At 37.5% G+C, this 21,797-nt stretch overlaps 1 protein-coding gene across 3 annotated transcripts in view; it reads left to right on the forward strand.

Annotated features, from left to right (window-relative positions):
* Positions 1 to 21,797, forward strand: part of nlgn4xa (neuroligin 4 X-linked a) — a 112,493-nt gene that overhangs the window by 25,454 nt on the left and 65,242 nt on the right. For all 3 annotated transcript variants that reach the window (XM_058050615.1, XM_058050614.1, XM_058050613.1), the window contains one exon: positions 14,153 to 14,305. In XM_058050615.1, the coding sequence (XP_057906598.1) occupies positions 14,153 to 14,305 (153 nt within the window). The remainder of the gene's footprint in view (positions 1 to 14,152; positions 14,306 to 21,797) is intronic.

A 21,797-nucleotide genomic window follows, 5' to 3' on the forward strand; every position in this document is an offset into this window, starting at 1 on the left:
TCTGCAGTCCCTGTATGCCTACAAGTAAGCGGGTCTTATTACTGAGAACCACTGCCCTACAATTCTCACCTTGTAGAAATCCTCCCCCTGAGGACTCTTAAGTGGGTTTCAAATAGAGGATAAGGGAATCTTAAAGAACCAAATTATAGAATGAGAACCAGATTGTTTATTCCTAACAACAATACCTAATAGACGTCCGGGCTTATCTGCAGTCCCTGTGTGCCTACAAGTAAGCGGATCTTATTACTGAGAACCATTGATTTACAATTCTCACCTTGTAGAAATCCTCCCCCCTGAGGACTCTTAAGTGGGTTTGGAATATAGGATAAGGGAATCTTAAAGAACCAAATCAAAGAATGAGAACCAGATTGTTTATTCCTGACAACAATACCGAATACAGACGTCCGGGCTTATCTGCAGTCCCTGTATGCCTACAAGTAAGCGGGTCTTATTACAGCGCCGCTGCAAAAAGCACCCTTCCTGTCCCTGCCCGGCCTTTTATACACTCGAGGCTGGAGTCCTGGACCAATCAGCTTTTGCCACTGCCCTTGCTTGAACCGCTTTCATGGTTTTTCTCCTTTTGTTTGTTCGCTGGGGCATCAAGGCGTCTGGAACCATCTTACATTTATTTTAGAGTGAGACACCCCCTCTGCGACTGGTTCCCCTGGAAATGCTTGCTGTCTTCCAGCTTAGGGTCCTCCTTAACTAGTCTTTGGGAAACTTTGATCAACCTTGGTCCTTTGAACTTCTACTCTTGGCTTTTTTGATTCTTTTGTGAACGTCAGCCGGTTCTCGTCCTCCTGATTGTCCCGATGCATACAGTTGACATTATACAGCCAATGGATACAAATACATATGTTGGCCTGCAGGAAGGCATGTATAATGTATACTGTTTACATATGACCAATATTATAGTTGACATCAGTATGTACAGCATACATACTGTAGATGTCATACCCATGTTATTTTTACCATTAGCATCTTAATACATGACTATTATATCCTTTCAACGTTGTAGAAATCCTCCCCCTGAGGACTCTAAGTGGGTTCTGGAGTCCCTGTATGCCTACAAGTGAGCGGGTTTGTTACTGAGAACCACTGCCCTACAATTCTCACCTTGTAGAAATCCTCCCCCTGAGGACTCTTAAGTGAGTTTCGAATAGAGGATAAGGGAATCTTAAAGAACCAAATTATAGAATGAAAACCAGATTGTTTATTCCTGACAACAATACCTAATACAGACGTCCGGGCTTATCTGCAGTTCCTGTATGCCTACAAGTAAGCGGGTCTTATTGCAGTCCCTGTATGCCTACAAGTAAACGGGTCTTATTACAGCGCAGCTGCAAAAAAACACCCTTCCTTTCCCTGCCCGGCCTTTTATACACTCAAGATTGTGTAAGAGGCTGGAGTCCTGGACCAATCAGCTTTTGCCACTGCCCTTGCTTGAACCGTTTTCATGGTGTTTCTCCTTTTGTTTGTTTGCTGTGGCATCAAGGCATCTTTCTTTTGCAGGGCTATCAAGGCGTCTAGAACATTCTGCTTCTCCTTTGTTGCAAAGCAAGCTGTCATATGCGTACTCGATGTTTCCACCTCAATTGTCAGATGTCACGTTAGTCCATTTTTTGTGTGGGTTTGTGTATAAGTATCCTTTGTATTTGTGAGACTATGTGTTTGCTTTTATCTTTAGCAAGCAAAATTGAGCAAATACCTGTCTGGGCTTTGAGGCAGAGACCGCGGCACCTGCAACCCAAACCCATCCATTCGTTCATCTTCTTAAGGTTGGAGGGGCAGCAGCCCAAGACGAGAAGCCCAGACTTAACCATCTTACATCTATTTTATAGCGAGATATCCCCTCTGTGACTGGTTCCTGTGGACATGTCTGCCAATGTCTTCCAGCTTAGAATCCTCCTTATCAACGTTGTAGAAATCCTCCCCCGGAGGACTCTAAGTGGGTTTCGAATAGAGGATAAGGGAATCTTAAAGAACCAAATCATAGAATGAGAACCAGATTGTTTATTCCTGACAACAATACCTAATACAGACGTCCGGGCTTATCTGGAGTCCCTGTATGCCTACAAGTAAGCGGGTCTTATTACAGTCCCTGTATGCCTACAAGTAAGAGGCTGGAGTCCTGGACCAATCAGCTTTCGTTACTGCCCTTGATTGAACCGCTTTTTTCGTGGTGTTTCTGCTATCGTTTGTTCGCAGGGGCATGAAGGCGTTTGGAACATTCTGGTTTTCCTTTGTTGCAAAGCAAGCTGTCATATGCGTACACGATGTCTCGATCTTAACTGTCAGTTGTCACGTTAGTCCGTTTTTTAAGTATCTTTTGTCCGTATTTGTGAGACTATGTGTTTGTTTTAGCTTTTATTTTTAGCTAGCAAAATTGAGCAAATAACTTCAACGTACGATCTTGTCCTTTCGGTGTGGACTCTGCATCAATCCTTTGTGGTCAAGCAGCGCAAACCCAGGTTTTCGAAACCAGCAGTCCATTCCTTAAGCTAAAAAAAACAAAACACTTTTGGTTCCCTTTTAAGGTCTATTAAATACCCAACTTCTGCAGTAACCAGGACCTGTTTTTCGAGTGCCGGTTTACACCTGAGCCACATTTAGCTGTGTATGTTTTATCGCCTGTCAGGGCCGTAAGAACAAAATCAGCACAACGAGAAATCCGTATCTCACTTATTGAAATACCGGTGCACCTGACACAGGCCAGGCATAATGTTGATGTTTCAGCCTGTAGCCTGTCATCACATGAGGGATTTAGGGCGATAAAAGCAGCCTTGTGTCTGAAGAAGGGAAAGCAATTGAATGATGTGTGTCTGTGATTATAGAAGCATGTCACACTGAATGACAACACATACTTTATATCGAGATTATGATTCCAAATCATTGTGATCCTTTATCCAACAAAGGACAGCATATATTTTTATTCTTCGTATAAATCAAAGTCAGAAAAACAGAACAGTTGACTTTGGTTCTCTGTGCTATACTTTATTTATTGAATCAGTAAATCCTGGGACTACAGACTGCATGGAACTCACCAATTAATTCAGGCTTGCAACTAATTGTTATTGTCTTGGCTGATTAATCTGAAGCTTGTTGTTTAAATTAATCGAGAAATTGGTTATGCTTCTTTTTTGGACCAAATCAATATGAACCGAACACAAATAAGTGGTTTGGTCCACAACATATCGAAAAAACGGCAAAAATGTCCATCGCTGTTTTCTAAAGTCAAAACTGACTAAGCAAAAGTCGGAGGCTATTTGTGGTGTGAATGGTTGTTTGGATAGATCTGATCTGTGATTGGCTGGAGACCAGTCCAGGGTGTACCCCGGCTCCAGCACCCCTGCAACCCTCGTGAGGTTAAGCGGTAGTAAATGTATGGATTTACATTTTTAAATCAGCAAAAAGCAATGAATCCAATACCAAAATAGTTGTCGTTTAATTGGACAATGGATTAATCACTGATTAATTGCTGACGCTGTAAATTCTAAAAATTAACTTGAGTTCAAATTTATCTGAAAACAACACTCTAACTAATCCCTAGTTGGGAGCATGCTAACAGCCATGTTGGACTGGACTAATTCTTTGTTTGGACGATGGATACGCGGGAAAACAGACTAGCTCGTTAGCCTAATGTTTGGCTGTACGATAAAGATAATCGTTTTTGTCAAACATTGAACTCTGTGGAAACCATTGCTTTGGTTCCGATTTTCTACAAGAAAAGCTCTGATAAAACATTCCACTGTTCTCAAATATCTTACTTTTTATTTTTCTACACAAAATAAAATGAAAAATAAATAAACAAATCAAGAATAAAGAAAATCAATCAATCAGTAATAAACAAATAAATATAATAATAATAATAATAAAAGGGCAAATAATAAAAACTTAAGAAACCACATATAGTTGGTGGGTAGACAAATGATTTTTTCATATTAAAATGAACAAAGCATTATTAGAGCCCTGTAGACATGACAAAACACGACTATAGTCACATTTATACTTTTTATTTACAACATATTGCGCAACTGCAGGGTCTTGTGACACATGCTAACTCGCAAACTAGAGAGCTAGCGACCTAAACGGTAGCCTTCAAGTTATTTCCTTTCAACTTAAAAAGCCAAAAACTTACCACTTCCACACGGATAGGGAGGATAACTATTAACAGTTATGTAACCTTTAACATGAACATTAATCAAACGTAATATTTTTTTCTGGGTACATGATACCATACAGCATCCATATCAAACTAACATTAAACTTTCATATCAAGGCGGGGGCTTCAAACTAGTGTCCTGCGGGCCACATTTGGCCCGCGGGCCGCGTGTTTGAGACCCCTGTATTAAATAAATCAATAGTCAGACTCCAAAATAATCTGCAAAGTCAAAGTTGAGTATGAATCATCTTATTTTAAGTAAAGTCGAGACCTTTTTTTCATGAATGTACTGATAAATGTTCCCTCGTTTATTGCAGGGGATAGCGTCCCAAAATAGCCTGCAATACGTATGTGAAATAACTGTATTTGTGTACCATTATTATATTTGTTTTAAAGCTGTAAAATGCCTCCCAATACACTTTATGTGCTTTTCTCAAACAGACATTAACATGTCCTCACAGTTCTCTCTCAAAGTGTAAAAAAGCCTTCCTTCGGTCCACGGGTCCAGCTTGGCTTCTTTTGGCATTTTTGTACACAGCGTTTTTTCTGCATTGTGGGTATTGTTCTGTTCTGTTCAATACCGGCGGCCATGCAGCGTTCAAAATCGCACGGTTGGCTATTGTTTACTGTTTGCTAGCTAGCATGCCATGACTACAGCAGGAAGACAATAAGAATGCGGAAGATTACAACACTCAACTTGCCACAATGCAATTCTTCTCAAATGGCCAGCTAACTGTTCTTACACTGTACAGTTAATTTTAAAAATCACTGAAATGGCACTAAAACAATTCTGCCAAATTGCGAATTCGCAAAAGTGTACTCACTTCATGAGGGAACACTGTACTTGGTATAATATTACAAGTACCCCGTATAAAATGCAGTAAACTTTAATTTCTGAACATTTCTAACATTTTAATTGGAACAACAACATAATCAGCTGCATGGTGTTCGAGTGGTTAGCACGTAGGCCTCACAGCTTGGAGACTAGGGTTCAATTCCACCCTGGAGTTTGCATGTTCTCCGGTTTCCTCCCACATTCCAAAAAACATGCTAGGTTAATTAACGACTCCAAATTGTCCATAGGTATGAATGTGAGTGTGAATGGTTGTTTGTCTATACGTATGTGCCCTGTGATTGGCTGGCCACCAGTCCAGGGTGTTGCCCACCTCTCGCATGAAGACAGCTGGGATAGGCTCCAGCATCACCCGCGACCCTCGTGAGGAAAAGCGGTAGAAAATAAACAAATGAATGAACAACATAATCAAATATACAATATTCCATTGTCTTTGTCATAAACGTTTTGTCACAAAATGACAATGCGTAAACAAGCTAAAATGGACATCAGATCGTGTTTATACACTTCGAAATTCACAGAACCGTTTTTTCGTACATTTGTGAATATATCATTTACCCTTTTAGGAGAATCGCCCATTTGCGTTTGCTTGTTCGGTGTGTACATTCGCTAGCCGCCATAAACACGCATGTCAATTTATCACGGCCGGCAAAATGGTTTTATTTACCGTGCAATTTATTGATTATGGTGACGGACCCAACCGTGTGGTACCAAATAGAACAGGGGTGCTCATTAAGTCGATCGCGAGCTACCGGTCGATCGCGGAGGTGGTACTGGTCGATCGCTGGTCGATTGCGGCGTGACATTAAAAAAATATCATCCCAGCATCAATGCCGTCACTTGATTGATATACAGGGCAGCCATTCAGATGACAACTGAATGTTGCCCTTCGGGCGACCAATCAAATCAAACAACGTCTCTAAGTGCAGCAGAACTTACGATGTCAGCCTATCATCCATCCCCGTTACTTGATTGACATACAGGACAACCAGTCAGATGACAACTGAATTTTGACCTTTAGGTCACCGCTCATGCGTAAACAACGATGCAAAGTGCTAAGCTAGTCGGCGAATTGCGAGATTTTAAGCCCTCGCTAAATTTTATGGTCTTCCATACGGATATGGAATATTATACGGATATTATGATACGGATATTATCCATGACTCATAAACATTTGGAAGTGTGCTTGAGGCTGGCTATCAGCAGCTACTGTCCGGACTATGCATCCCTGGCTGGTTCAATTCAGTGCAAGTCATTAAAGTAAACTCAGGTAATTACAAAAAATGTTAATAGTTAATTATGTGTGTTTTGCAACATTGGTTCATTTGGTTATGTAAGGTACATCAACATACATTGTACGTACAAATAATCCTCAATACATTTGAAAATAGATGTTTTGCATTTTTGTAGTGGGTAGATCATTTTGACTCCTGAAATAGAACATTCCGTACATAAAAGTCCGATGATGACTTCATGTCCCGATACCCGCCCTATACAAGTTATAGACCTGTCCTATAGGTAATGTGTACTTAAATGACTCTGGGGCCTCTCTATAGGAAATAAAAGCAATATAGCAATATAACGGTAGCGTAAATGACGAATGCCGAAGTCAATTGGACGAATGAACAACCGACCTGGTTTGATGGTTTTCCTCGGAGACTGTTGCGGCCTGCAGCTAGCATCACATCAGTTCGATCTGATGACAACTTAATGGCATCATTCTTGTTTTATGTTCGTCTGCTGCTTCAAGGTTGTTTCTGCTGCCCACACCCGCTCGCCTGGACCTCTTCTTAATGTGCGAGTGCACGACAAACAGGAGCTAGCTGGACCGCTGCACTGCGCACCGTGTGTGCAATTTATTTACAGAATTCACAGAACGCCGCTCCAGCCCGGGGTTGCTTCTTGCCGCACCTCATCCCCAAGGCTCCATGCGGTCCCCGCCGCCACCTTGCTTGGGGAATGTAAAATAGATTCAGGGACATTAGTAAAGCGGAGGCACTCACCGACGGCACATCGGTGATTAATAGCCTGTCACTGTTGCTTTCTTGTGTCCCGCTGTTTTATGTCATGGACGATCGCAAGGAAATAGCGTTCCTGTCCTTTCAGGTAGAAAACTTTGCAAATCCTTCTTGTCAAGTTTAAAACAAATACAAGTGTTTCTAGTCCGATATTATGTCGTTGACTTGGTTTGGACCATTCACAATTCTACACAGTACACTTATGGTAATGATAATGGTAATGGTTTAATTTCATTTGAACATGCATCAGATTACAATTGAGTGCATCCCATAATCAGTTCCCAGTTCCACATGTCCAAAAGGAGTAGGAAGAAGCAAAGCTTATTAAATCCTACCCCTCCATCTGGTACTTTTACAATCAGTAACTGTTACATTTGTTCACTTCCTGCTTTCCTAATATAATTTAAGCATTTTTTTTACTTTATTTTATTAATTTGTTTTTTTTTATTATTTTACTTAAAATTTTTTAAATGTTTAAATGTTTTAAAATATAAAATTTGAATTTTTTTTATTTAAAATTTTTTTTTTATTTTTTAAATTATAATTTAAAAAAAATGTTATTAAAAAATATTATTAGATTTTTTTTATTTTTGTCACGTGCCGGAAGAGAAAATCAGGACTTATGTGTCTATGGAGAAAGTTTATGGCAATGGTAATGGTTTAATTTCATTTGAACATGCATCAGATTACAATTGAGTGCATCCCATAATCAGTTCACAGTTCCACATGTCCAAAAGGAATAGGAAGAAGCAAAGCTTATTAAATCCTACCCCTCCATCTGGTACTTTTACAATCAGTAACTGTTACATTTGTTCACTTCCTGCTTTCCATAATACAGTTTAAGGTTTTTTTTTTTTTAAAAAAATATTTATTTTTTAAATAATGCACCTCGTACCGAAGTATGAGGTGATATGAGCATCCAATGCCATAATGGGTACCATAGTATGTGTCAATATAGTGATATATATAGCACATCATGACTGGTTCAAGACTCTTCATCCTTGTATTTAGCAAACATCAACTGCTTGTATTGTTTCTTGAATTGAATTTAAATGCCCTGTCTCCCCAGATTTGGAGCTTGGTCTTACAGAATATTAAGATATGCCTAAGATTAAGATATGCCTTTATTCGTCCCTCAGTGGGGAAATTTGTATAAATATGAAATATATATAATAGTTAATATAATAGTTACATTTTTTCAAAGATCACGATCTTTTACATTTTCACAGGGTATGATACTAAACTGTAAATCGTAAATATTATAATATTGTAGTCAACTTTTTTAACGAAATAAATAAAATTTAATAAATATTTTTTTATAAATAAATAAACTTTAATTAATTTAATAAATATTTTTTTATAAATAAATAAATTTTAATTAATTTAATAAATATTTTTTATAAATAAATACATTTTAATTAATTTAATAAATATTTTTTTTTATAAAGTAAAACTGGATGTAAGTCAGAGTTACAAAATAACGTTCTAAATATAAATATATTCTTATGCATTTTAATCCATCCGTCCATTTTCTACCCCAACGCGGGTGGCCAGAACCGATGCCAGCTCTCCTTCCAATACTTTCAGGGTCACACACCAAAACTGAATTATTACTGGACGATACTGTAGCCTACACAGGTCAAATAGTCATCTAGTTAATTCTGCATAGGCAACCGTTTATGAAAGAAAGGACGAGCTAGTAGTTAGCATGTCAAGAGACTACCACACAGTCAAAAGATCGGCAAGATCTGGGTTTGGTTTTCCGTTGGACAACTCATGGGTTTTCTTTAGGTACTCTGTTTTCTCCCAAATTTCCATATAAGTATAAATTAAACCAAGACCAAAAAACCGACCAAAGTACCGACCAAATGCTTCCAATGGATATGTTAAGTGATGACCCACTTCAAGGTTCTCCTTTTACCTTTTGCTTTAGTGCAGAAGCGTTTATAATCACCACCCACATATTGACTAATCAGCAGTCTTAATCACAACTGCCTTAACTGCAAATTACACAACAGGACCAAACGGGCAGAACTGGAGAGGAGACAGATGGGGAGATTGCCAGCTTAAAGCCATTGACAATTCTTATCAGTCTGCAGAATTGTTTCAAGCAACTCCGTGTCGTCATGTTAAAATGATACGACTAAAAACTAGCTTTGGTTCTACAATCATTTGTGGTATGTTTTGGAGGATTTGGTTTATAGTTTTAACATCAATTTTATAATGGTATTTAAAAAAAACCCAGAACTCTAGATTTCTTGAGAAAATGATCCCTCAGTCATAACAACATTAGATTCAGAAAAAACTGCATCTTACATATCGAACTCAAACATACTGGACTCAGAATAAACTGCCTCGGACATAACAGACTGAGACAAAACGGCGAAAAAATTTACCGCTTCAAGATGTAATAGACTCAAACGAAACTCAAATGTAACAAAAAACAAACAAAAGTCCCTCAGACTAAGGACCTCAGACATAACAGACTCGGGAAGAACTCCCTCATGCATAACAGACTCAGATGTAACAGACTCCGAAGAACTGCATCAGATGTAACAGACTCAGAAGAAACTCCCTCAGATATAACTGACTCAGACGAAATTCCCTTGGGCTTAGCGGCCTCAGACTTAACAGACTCAGACCAAAGTCCCTCAGACACAAGAGACTTGGGGGAAACTCCATCTGACAACAGCCTCAGAAAAAAAATGCTTCAGAACTAACCACATAAGACATAATGAACTCACATGAAACCCCCTTGGACATAATGATATCAGACATAACAGACTCAAAAGCAACTCCCTCAGATGTAACAGACTCAAAAAGAAACTCCCTAATAGGCTCGGGAAAAAAACAGTTCTAACCTCAGCAGACATAACAGACTCAGACAGACACTTCCTCACACATAACAGACTCAAACAAAAGTCCCTGAACCATAACGGCATCAGACAAAAACTCGCTTGGACAAACTAACAACTTCAGACATAACAGACTCAGAAGAATCTCGCTCAAACATAACGGCATCGGATAAAACGACTTCAGAAATAATCGCAGCAGACATAACTGACTCAAATGAAACTGAGTCAGACGGAACTCCCTTTGACATAACTCCCTTAGACATAGCAGAGTCAGAGAAAACTTCCTCTGACATAACAGAATACTGGCAGAAGAACCTTTTTGTTAAAATGGCTTCAGAACTAACCACAGTGGGCATGACAGACCCAGACCAAAGTCCTTTATGAAACGGACTAACAACTTCAGACATAACAGACTCAGAAGAATCTCGCTCAATTATAACGGCATTGAATAAAACGACTTCAGAAAATAACCGCAACAGACATAACTGACTCAAATGAAACAGAGTCAGATGGAACTCCCTTAGACATAACTCCCTTAGACATAACTCCCTTAGACATAACTCCTTTAGACATAACAGCGTCAGAGAAAACTTCCTCTGATGTAACAGCTTCTGAAAACTGGCAGAGGAAACTCCTTGGAAAAATGGCTTCAGAACTAACCACAGTGGACACGACAGACCCAGACCAAAGTCCTTTAAACACTAAACCTTTAAACCTCAGACCAAACTCCCTCAGACGAAACTTCCTCACACATAACAGACTCAAACAAAAGTCCCTTAACCATAACGGCATCAGACAAAAACTCCCTTGGACAAACTAACAACCTCAGACATAACAGACTCAGAAGAATCTCGCTCAAACATAACGGCATCGGATAAAACAACTTCAGAAATAACCGCCACCGACATAACTGACTCAAATGAAACTGAGTCAGGCGGAACTCCCTTAGACATAGCAGATTCAGAGAAACAGCATCAGAAAACTGGCAGAGGAAACTCCTTGGTAAAACGGCTTCAGAACTAACCACAGTGGGCACGACAGACCCAGACCAAAGTCCTTTAAACACTAAACCTTTAAACCTCAGACCAAACTCCCTTGACGAAAACTTCCTCACACATAACAGACTCAAACAAAAGTCCCTTAACCATAACGGCATCAGACAAAAACTCCCTTGGACAAACTAACAACTTCAGACATAACAGACTCAGAAGAATCTCACTCAAACATAACGGCATCGGATTAAACGACTTCAGAAATAACCGCAGCAGACATAACTGACTCGAATGAAACTGAGTCAGGCGGAACTCCCTTAGACATAGCAAAACTTCCTCTGACGTAACAGCATCAGAAAACTGGCAGAGGAAACTCCTTGGAAAAATGACTTCAGAACTAACCACAGTGGACATGACAGACCCAGGCCAAAGTCCTCTAAACACTAAACTTTAAAACTCAGACCAAACTCCATCAGACGAAACTTCCTCACACATAACAGACTCAAACAAGAGTCCCTTAACCATAACGGCATCAGACAAAAACTCCCTTGGACAAACTAACAACTTCAGACGTAACAGACTCAGAAGAATCTCGCTCAAACATAACGGCATCGGATAAAACGACTTCAGAAATAACCGCAGCAGACATAACTGACTCAAATGAAACTGAGTCAGGCGGAACTCCCTTAGATATAACTCCCTTAGACATAGCAGAGTCAGAAAACTTCCTCTGACGTAACAGCTTCAGAAAACTGGCAAAGGAAACTCCTTGGAAAAATGACTTCAGAACTAACCACAGTGGGCACGACAGACCCAGACCAAAGTCCTTTAAACACTAGGGCCTCAGACCAAACTCCCTCAGACGAAACTTCCTCAGACGAAACTTCCTCACTCATACTTCAGAAATAACCGTAGCAGACATAAATGACTCAAATGAAACTGAGTCAGACGGAACTCCCTTAGATATAACTCCCTTGGACATAACTCCCTTAGACACAGCAGAGTCAGAGAAAACTTCCTCTGACGTAACAGCTTCAGAAAACTGGCAGAGGAAACTCCTTGGAAAAATGGCTTCAGAACTAACCACAGTGGGTACGACAGACCCAGACCAAAGTCCTTTAAACACTCTGTCCTCAGACCAAACTCCCTCAGACATAACAGACTTGGAGGAAACGCCATCTGACATAACGGCCTCAGACAAGAACGCTTCAAACAAAAACTCCCTGGGACTGAAACAACCTCTGACAAAACAGCTTGAGAACTAACCACAGCAGATGAAACTCCCTTTGACATTACAGACTCAGAGGAAACTCCCTCAGACATACTTTAACGGCACCAGAAAAAAAAACAGCTTCACAAATAACCGCAGCAGACATAACTGACTCAGACAAAACAGAGTCAGACCAAACTCCCTTAGACACGACGACCTCAGACGTAACAAGTGAAACTCCCATAGACATAACGGCCTCTGACAAAATGGCTTAATTATAATTATTTCATGCCAAATACAGTATGGTAATGGTAATGGTTTTATTTCATTTGAACATGCATCAGATTACAATTGAATGCATCCCATAATCAGTTCCCAGTTCCACATGTCCAAAAGGAGTAGGAAGAAGCAAAGCTTATTAAATCCTACCCCTCCATCTGGTACTTTTACAATCAGTAACTGTTATATTTGTTCCCTTCCTGCTTTCCTAATATAATTTAAGTTGTGTTTTTTAACTTTTTATTTTATTTTATTTTATTTTATTTTATTTTATTTTATTTTATTTTATAAATTAAATTAAATTAAATTAAATTAAATCAAATTAAATGTTAAAATAAAATAAAATAAAATAATAAAATAAATTATATAATTTATTATAAATTTGTTCACTTCCTGCTTTCCTAATATTTAATTTAATTTAATTTAATTTAATTTAATTTAATTTAATTTAATTTAATTTAATTTAATTTAATTTAATTTAATTTAATTTAATTTTGCAAACATCAACTGCTTGTATTGTTTCTTGAATTGGCTCATCGTTGTGCATTGTTTGACTTCCTTACTCAATCCATTCCATAGTTTGATTCCACATACTGAAATGCTATGCTAACGCTAACATAGTCCTAGCATATAAGTGTTTCAAATGTAGTTCTTCCCTGAGATCATATTTCTCCTCTCTTGTAGAGAAGTATTGGATGACATTTTTAGCTAATTGGTTATTTTTAGCCTTATGCATTATTTTAGCTGTTTGAAGATGAACTATATCAGCAAGTTGAAGTATTTGTGATTTTAGAAATAAGGAGTTAGTATGTTCTCTGTAGGCGGCATTATGAATTATCCTTACTGACCTTTTTTGCAGTACATTTAGCGAGTGAAGATTGCTTTTATAGTTATTAGCCCATATTTCAGGGGTGGGCAAACTACGGCCCGGGGGCCACATCCGGCCCGCCAAGTGTTTGAATACGGCCCGCCCAATCTTTCCAAAGTATTTCATTTAAACTCAACATACAACCTGGCATCAAGGCCTGAGCCAACCTTTTGATGGTTTTATCAATTTCGTTTTTTGACATGGTCTGTTGTTTACAAAGTGCTCCTGAAAAAAGGGACACAAGCACATAATAATAATAATAATAATTATAATAATAATAATAATAATTATTATTATTATTATTATTAGATTATTAGATTATTATAATAATTATTAGAACTATTATGATTATTATAATTATTATATTAATGCTAATTATTATATTAATTATATATAATATTATTGTTATATTTGCATATTTTACATAATAATAATATAATAATTAATATTGTAATTTTTTGTAATTATTATTAATATTTTAGTATTTTTAAAATATTTAAATATAAATATAAAATAATAAATAATAATAGCAGATTGCATGACAATTTTACAGATACAATAATACCAGGTGGACTGTTACGTGTAAAATATATAGTCTGCCCCCCCCCCCCCCCCCATAAATTTTGTCATATCAATGCGGCCCGCGAGTCAAAAAGTTTGCCCACCCCTGCCATATTTCCAGACAATAAGTAAGATATGGTAGAACCAGAGAGCAATACAGATCATATTTTCATCAGAAATTTATTTACCTTCACCTTTTCAATGTCTACACAATGTCTATTTGTATTTGCTGGAGCGTGTCCAGTCTGCTGTTAATTATGTAAAAACAATAATTATGTAAAAAGCATTATGGACATAATTCCTAAGTCCAAATTCTAAGCTTTGTTTGTGTTTTCCTGTGTGTCATATTTGCAGATATCCACGACGAGAACGGGCTAAAGCCGGTCATGGTTTACATTCACGGCGGCTCCTTCATGGAGGGTACCGGCAACATGATTGATGGCAGCATCCTTTCCAGCTACGGCAACGTCATTGTCATCACAATCAACTATCGTCTCGGGGTTCTGGGTGAGTGCCCCGATGAGGACCTTTTAATTAGTTTAGTTATGGCTGATTGAGTCTTAAAGTGACATTGGAGGATCAATTTAACGACTAATTCACTCGCACCGTTGCTCCAATGAGCGGATCATTGTAGTGAAGGACATTTTGTGGATATTGTACATGCAAGCAGATGAACGGCACCCGTGTTATGCGTTCTTCGATTACATTGTCGAATATTTGATGACTTATACCGGAATAGCGTGCATTCTTTACAGATGCTGGGCTTTGTTGCTTTGTGGATCATTTTTCATCTCTTAAAATAACAAGTTTATAATCATTTAAGGAGACTCTGTTTTATGGGTAACAATGGCGGAGGGCCAAAATGTATTATGTATCTTCAGGTGCTTGCAAATTAATCCATGAATTCAATACTTCATTAACACTGAGCCAACGTTCACTTTTCTGCCAATCCTTTTAATAATTCATATTACATTGGTTGTATTTTCTGGACTATAAATTGCTCTGCTCCGGAGTAAAAATCTCATCAGTCAAAAAATGTGTAATTAACCATCAGAGTGAGCTATTATTTTTATTTTAATTTTAATTTTAATTTTAATTTTAATTTTAATTTTAATTTTAATTTTCATTTTCATTTTCATTTTCATTTTCATTCATTTTCTACCGCTTCTTTAATTTTAATTTTAATTTTAATTTTAATTTTAATTTTAATTTTAATTTTAATTTTAATTTTAATTTTAATTTTAATTTTAATTTTAATTTTAATTTTAATTTTAATTTTAATTTTAATTTTAATTTTAATTTTAATTTTAATTTTAATTCATTTTCTACCGCTTCTTAATTTTAATTTTAATTTTAATTTTAATTTTAATTTTAATTTTAATTTTAATTTTAATTTTAATTTTAATTTTAATTTTAATTTTAATTTTAATTTTAATTTTAATTTTAATTTTAATTTTAATTTATTTTCTACCGCTTCTTTAATTAAAATTAAAATTAAAATTAAAATTAAAATTAAAATTAAAATTAAAATTAAAATTAAAATTAAAATTAAAATTAAAATTAAAATTAAAATTAAAATTAAGAAGCGGTAGAAAATGAATTAAAATTAAAATTAAAATTAAAATTAAAATTAAAATTAAAATTAAAATTAAAATTAAAATTAAAATTAAAATTAAAATTAAAATTAAAATTAAAATTTTAATTTTAATTTTAATTTTAATTTTAATTTTAATTTTAATTTTAATTTTAATTTTAATTTTAATTTTTTGTGCCAAAATTATTATTATTATTATTATTATTATTATTATTATTATTATTATTATTATTATTATTATTATTATTATTATTATTATTATTATTATTATTATTATTATTATTATTATTATTATTAAACAAGGAGACAAATTAAAGCTAAAGAAGCTAAAATACGCCACATTTATTAAAGTACATAGGTACAATAAAACTTGCCTGTTTGACTCATGGGGCTGCACGGCGGATGAGTGGTTAGCGCATAGGCAACGCAGCTAGGAGTTTGATTCCACGCTCAATGAATTAGTCACAAAAACAACTTAAAAGACTGCGCATGTTAAATTACCGTATTTTCCGGACTATAAGTGGCACTTTTTTTCATAGGTTGGCTGTTCCTGCGACTTATACTCCAGAGCGACTTATGTATGTTTTTTTCCTACCTAATTATGCATTTTTGGCCTTGTGCGACTTATACTCTGGGGCGACTCATAGTCCAGAAAATACAGTATACGTTTTCCCGCAGTTAATATTCCAAAAATTGCAACTTTATTTGTTGTTTTGTGTGTGTTTCATAATATTAGGACTTTAATAACGAACTTTCTGCTTCTAAAATTGCACAAATTAGATTAGATTTTCACTTCAATCTTGGAAAATTGATATATATTTTTTTTTATTTTTGCTGTTGTTGGTTTCATTTTCTTGTTAAATTACCGTATTTTCCGGACTATAAGTGGCACTTTTTTTCATAGGTTGGCTGTTCCTGCGACTTATACTCCAGAGCGACTTATAAATGAAAAAAATGTCTGTTTTGGTCAAGTAGTTTGGAAAATAAATTACCTGCAAAAAATGCCACTTATACTCCAATGCGACTTATGTATGTTTTTTTTTCTACCTAATTATGCATTTTTTGACTTGTGCGACTTATAGTCCAGAAAATACGGTATATACTTTGATATGGAAGTCGCAGGAATATTCAAACTATTAAAAAGTGTGACTTATAGTCCGGAAAATATGGTGATATTGTTATCTTCATTGTAAAGTTGAACCAATTAAGTCGGCTTTGAACTCTTAGTTTAATTGTAAAATTAATTTCTATGAAAGAGGAAACTATAATGAATTTGACATTGGACAAATGTGCATTAGCGAAATGTCGTTTAAGATGCGTGTACCCTCGTATGAGCAGTTTGTAACGTTTAAGAACTTAAACGGGAGCAGGTGAGCTCGTTTTTCGTTTTAATTCAGAAGCAGTCATTTTTAATTGGCGACTTACAGCAAGAACGTAAAATGAAGGACAAAAAGAAGGACCCTAATGTCAAAGCCCATACAATCAGATTGCTCATCCCTATGCTGCTCAACCCCCCCGCCCCCCCCGGAGCCATATCTGCATGGTATTTGATGTTGCGTGTACAAGCTGCATGCCATTTCCTGCGTGCCAATGTCTGAAGAATACCAAGTACTGGATATTATATATTCCATATATCATATTCTAGAAATGGAATAATTTGATTTAACAGCATGGCATTTATCTTTTATCGTGGAGGCGAGCGCTTCAGTTTTCTGTCACGGTTTGCGCTGCCGTGCCCGTGCTATCGCTGCTCCCGCCCCGCCTTCCTTGCCATTCGTTATACGGCCAAGCCTGTCTGCACCACTCACTATATTTAGTTGCCTGGTAGCCAAGGTGTTCTGTGAGAAGTATGCAGCGTGGAGAGGAGAAAAAAAGGGGGGGGGGGGAGAGACTGCAGAGCCTAATACCACAGAGGAAGAAAAAAGGGATGTTGCAGGATGGTGATGATGCACACATGATGCCACAATGTGCTGTGGCTCCATCTCCACTTAACTGACACACAGTTGACTCACGCTGTTTTTTTTTTTTTTTTTTTTGCTGCCGGGCATAAGCAAAAAGAACGGAAAGTACTCAAGAGCAAGTACATTTACAGTCCTCATTTATAATTATGAAATGGTAATGGTAATGGTTTTATTTCATTTGAGTGCTTTATATGAATGAATTGAAGCTTATGTGCGGGTTATTGTGTGTAGCTGCTCTATAGGAGTCCAAAACGCAATAGAAAAGGTCAGAAATGAGCATAATAGGTCCCCTTTAACTGAGTTAATCTGAGTGAATGCGGATGTGCAGGGATCCATTGTGTTGCATTTACTGGTCTTCTGAACTACAAGGTTTAAAATGTGCAAAATCTGGACGATCGGAAGTCATTGGGAGCGTTGCAACTTGGAGTTGCTTGATTCGGAAGTCATTGGAAACGCTTCCAATGACTTGGGAGTGTGACCAATCACATTTGTCATCAAGTCTTATACCGACAAAATCAGAAAGTGGGTTTCGGCAGTAGTCCGGAAGTCCTTCGGAACGCTTGGAAGTATGATCAACCACAGTGGAGTGGGAGTGCCCGGAAATACAAAAAACGGAAATACAGCTGGAATAGGTGCAGATTCTGTTTTTCCAGTTTTGCATAGTATTTCAGTTTTCCGTGCGGGTTATTTTGTGTAGCTGCTCTATAGGAGTCCAAAACGCAATAGAAAAGGTCAGAAATGAGCATAATAGGTCCCCTTTAACTGAGTTAATCTGAGTGAATGCGGATGTGCAGGGATCCGTTGTGTTGCATTTACTGTCGTAAACGGACGTAAGCGGTTCATGGGGGGGAATCAATCAAAGTGGACCGTGTTTTTATGTGGTCGGAAATAGGAAAATCTATGGAACCGCTGTGAAAAGAGGTGCAAAATCTGGAAGATCCAGAAAGCTTTATGTGCCGGTTATTGTGTGTAGCTGCTCTATTGGAGTTGACATGCCTGGCAGCGGTTCATGGGGGGAATCAATTAGATGGACCGTGTTTTTCGTGGTCGGAAATAGGAAAATCCATGGAACTGTTGCACAAAAAGGTGCAAAATCTGGAAGATCCAGAAAGCTTTATTTGCGGGTTATTGTGTGTAGCTGCTCTATAGGGTTAGGGTTAGGGTTAGTCCAAAACGCAATAGAAAGGCTCAGAAATGAGCATAATAGGTCCCATTTACCTGAGTTAATCTAAGTGAATGCGGATGTGCAGGGATCCATTGTGTTGCATTTACTGTCCTTCTGAACTACAAGGTTAAATGCTTGCCAGAACCAACCAAAAAAGGTAGTCATTGGGAGCTTTTGGGAGTGTGACCAATCACAGTGGAGTTGCCGTGTCTGGCGGCGGTTCATGGGGGGAATCAATTAGATGGACCGTGTTTTTCGTGGTCGGAAATAGGAAAATCCATGGAACTGTTGCACAAAAAGGTGCAAAATCTGGAAGATCCAGAAAGCTTTATTTGCGGGTTATTGTGTGTAGCTGCTCTATAGGAGTCCAAAACGCAATAGAAAGGGTCAGAAATGAGCATAATAGGTCCCCTTTAACTGAGTTAATCTGAGTGAATGCGGATGTGCAGGGATCCATTGTGTTGCATTTACTGTCCTTCTGAACTACAAGGTTTAAAATGTGCAAAATCTGGACGATCGGAAGTCATTGGGAGCGTTTGGGAGTGTGACCAATCACATTTATCATCAAGTCTTATACCGACAAAATCAGAAAGTGGGTTTCGGCAGTAGTCCAGAAGTCCTTCGGAACGCTTGGAAGTGTGATCAACCACTCACCAATAGCTCCTAACCACTTTTCTCCAGAGAGTTTATTCATTTATCATCAAGTCTTATACCGACAAAATCAGAAAGTGGGTTTCGGCAGTAGTCTGGAAGTTCTTCGGAACACTTGGAAGTGTGATCAACCACTCACCAATAGCTCCTAACCACTTTTCTCCAGAGAGTTTATTCATTTATCATCAAGTCTTATACCGACAAAATCAGAAAGTGGGTTTCGGCAGTAGTCCGGAAGTCCTTTGGAGCGCTTGGAAGTATGATCAACCACAGTGGAGTGGGAGTGCCCGGAAATACAAAAAACGGAAATACAGCTGGAATAGGTGCAGATTCAGTTTTTCCAGTTTTGCGTAGTATTTCAGTTTTCCGTGCGGGTTATTGTGTGTAGCTGCTCTATAGAAAAATAAACAGGTCCCCTTTAAGCGTGGATGTGAGTGGTATTTTTCCTTGGTATTTTTAGGGGTTTTTTTGTTTATCCACCCAGTGTTGCGGCTTGGGAAATGAACCTGCACCGACAGAGTTGCCGTGTCTGGCGGCGGTTCATGGGGGGGAATCAAATAAATGGGCCGTGTTTTTCGTGGTGGGAAATAGGAAAATCCATGGAACCGCTGCACTAAATAGTGCGAAATCTGGAAGATCCAGAAAGCTTTATGTGCCGGTTATTGTGTGTAGCTGCTCTCTTGGAGTTGGCATGCCTGGCGGCGGTTGCATTGTGTTGCATTGTACTGTCCTTCTGAACTACAAGGTTTAAATCAGGGGTCTCAAACACGCGGCTCGTGGGCCAAATGTGGCCCGCAGGACACTATTTTGAGGCCCCCCGCCTTGATATGAAAGTTTAATGATGTGGATGCTGTATGGTATCATGTACCCAGAAAAATTTATTACATTTGATTAATGTTCATGTTAAAGGTTAAATAACTGTTAATAGTTATCCTCCCTATCCGTGTGGAAGTGGTAAGTTTTTGGCTATTCAAGTTTAAAGGAAATAACTTGAAGGCTACCGTTTAGGTCGCTAGCTCTCTAGTTTGCGAGTTAGCATGTGTCTCAAGACCCTGCAGTTGCGCAATATGTTGTAAATAAAAAGAGTATAAATGTGACTATAGTCGTGTTTTGTCATGTCTACAGGGCTCTAATAATGCTTTGTTCATTTTAATATGAAAAAAAAATTGTCTACCCACCAACTATATGTGGTTTCTTAAGTTTTTATTATTTGCCGTTTTATTATTATTATTATTATATTTATTTATTTATTACTGCTTGATTGCGTTTTTTTTTTTTTTTTGGAAAACCTGATGTGGCCCAGTCTCACCCAGACCCTAGCTCCAGTGGCCCCCAAGTAAATTGAGTTTGAGACCCCTGGTTTAAATGCTTTGCCAGAACCAACCAAAAAAGGTATCAGTGCACAAAGCGGACGCAAAGCATGCTGGGGCAACAACTTATAACAACAAATCCGGTATTGTAGGTCGGTGTGCTAACGTTCCAATTTCAGTTTTCATCCCTACAACACACAAATAGTTCTTCTCCAACTGAGCAACAAGACCTACCAGAATAGCCATCTTAAGAAACTCCAATCCTTTGGTGTCCTACACTCTTTCACTTGGAGTTGCTCAAGCAAAAAAAGTGCTTGGCAGACATTGGCAAAATGTCGTAAAGGGGAGATTTCTAATGCTTTTGAAGATTATAACAAGGGTAAGAACTTAAGAACTCTGAAATAGCCTCTCGTCGCTGTCACACAGAATGCTAAAACTAGTCATGCACGACTTATACTCCTTTGCTTTGGATGGTGGTGTACTGTTTAAATGCGAGCCAGCTGGATGACACTCCATCTGAAGTGTATGAATAATTATTATATTTTGCGTCTTTGCATGGCACTCCCAAGGACGCACTTATTTTTAATCCTGTTGCTTTTAAGAAATGGTTGAACAATCAGAAATTAGGAAGGCTTGTGTTCCGTTCATTCAAATAATTCATAATAATAATAATTACCGGATGCCTGTAGAGCTTCTAGGGTTAGGACTCCAGCTAAATCAGGGGTCTCAAACTCAATTTACTTGGGGGCCACTGGAGCTAGGGTCTGGGTGAGACTGGACCACATCAGGTTTTCCAAAAAAAAAAAAAAAAAAAAAATGCATTTATTAAAAACAGAAAAATATACAAACTTTTTCAGTGCTTTTGTTCCGATTTTCTACAATAAAAGCGCTGATAAAAAAAATCCACCGTTCTCAAATATCTTAATTTTTATTTTTCTACACAAAATAAGATGAAAAATAAATAAACAAATCAAGAATAAAGAAAATCAATCAATCAGTAATAAATAAATAAATATAATAATAATAATAAAACAGCAAATAATAAAAACTTAAGAAACCACATATAGTTGGTGGGTAGACAAATGATTTTTTTCATATTAAAATGAACAAAGCATTATTAGAGCCCTGTAGACATGACAAAACACGACTATAGTCACATTTATACTCTTTTTATTTACAACATATTGCGCAACTGCAGGGTCTTGAGACACATGCTAACTCGCAAACTAGAGAGCTAGCGACCTAAACGGTAGCCTTCAAGTTATTTCCTTTCAACTTAAATAGCCAAAAACTTACCACTTCCACACGGATAGGGAGG

Source organism: Doryrhamphus excisus, chromosome 16 (genome assembly GCF_030265055.1).
Source record: "Doryrhamphus excisus isolate RoL2022-K1 chromosome 16, RoL_Dexc_1.0, whole genome shotgun sequence".
Taxonomy (NCBI): Eukaryota; Metazoa; Chordata; class Actinopteri; order Syngnathiformes; family Syngnathidae; genus Doryrhamphus; species Doryrhamphus excisus.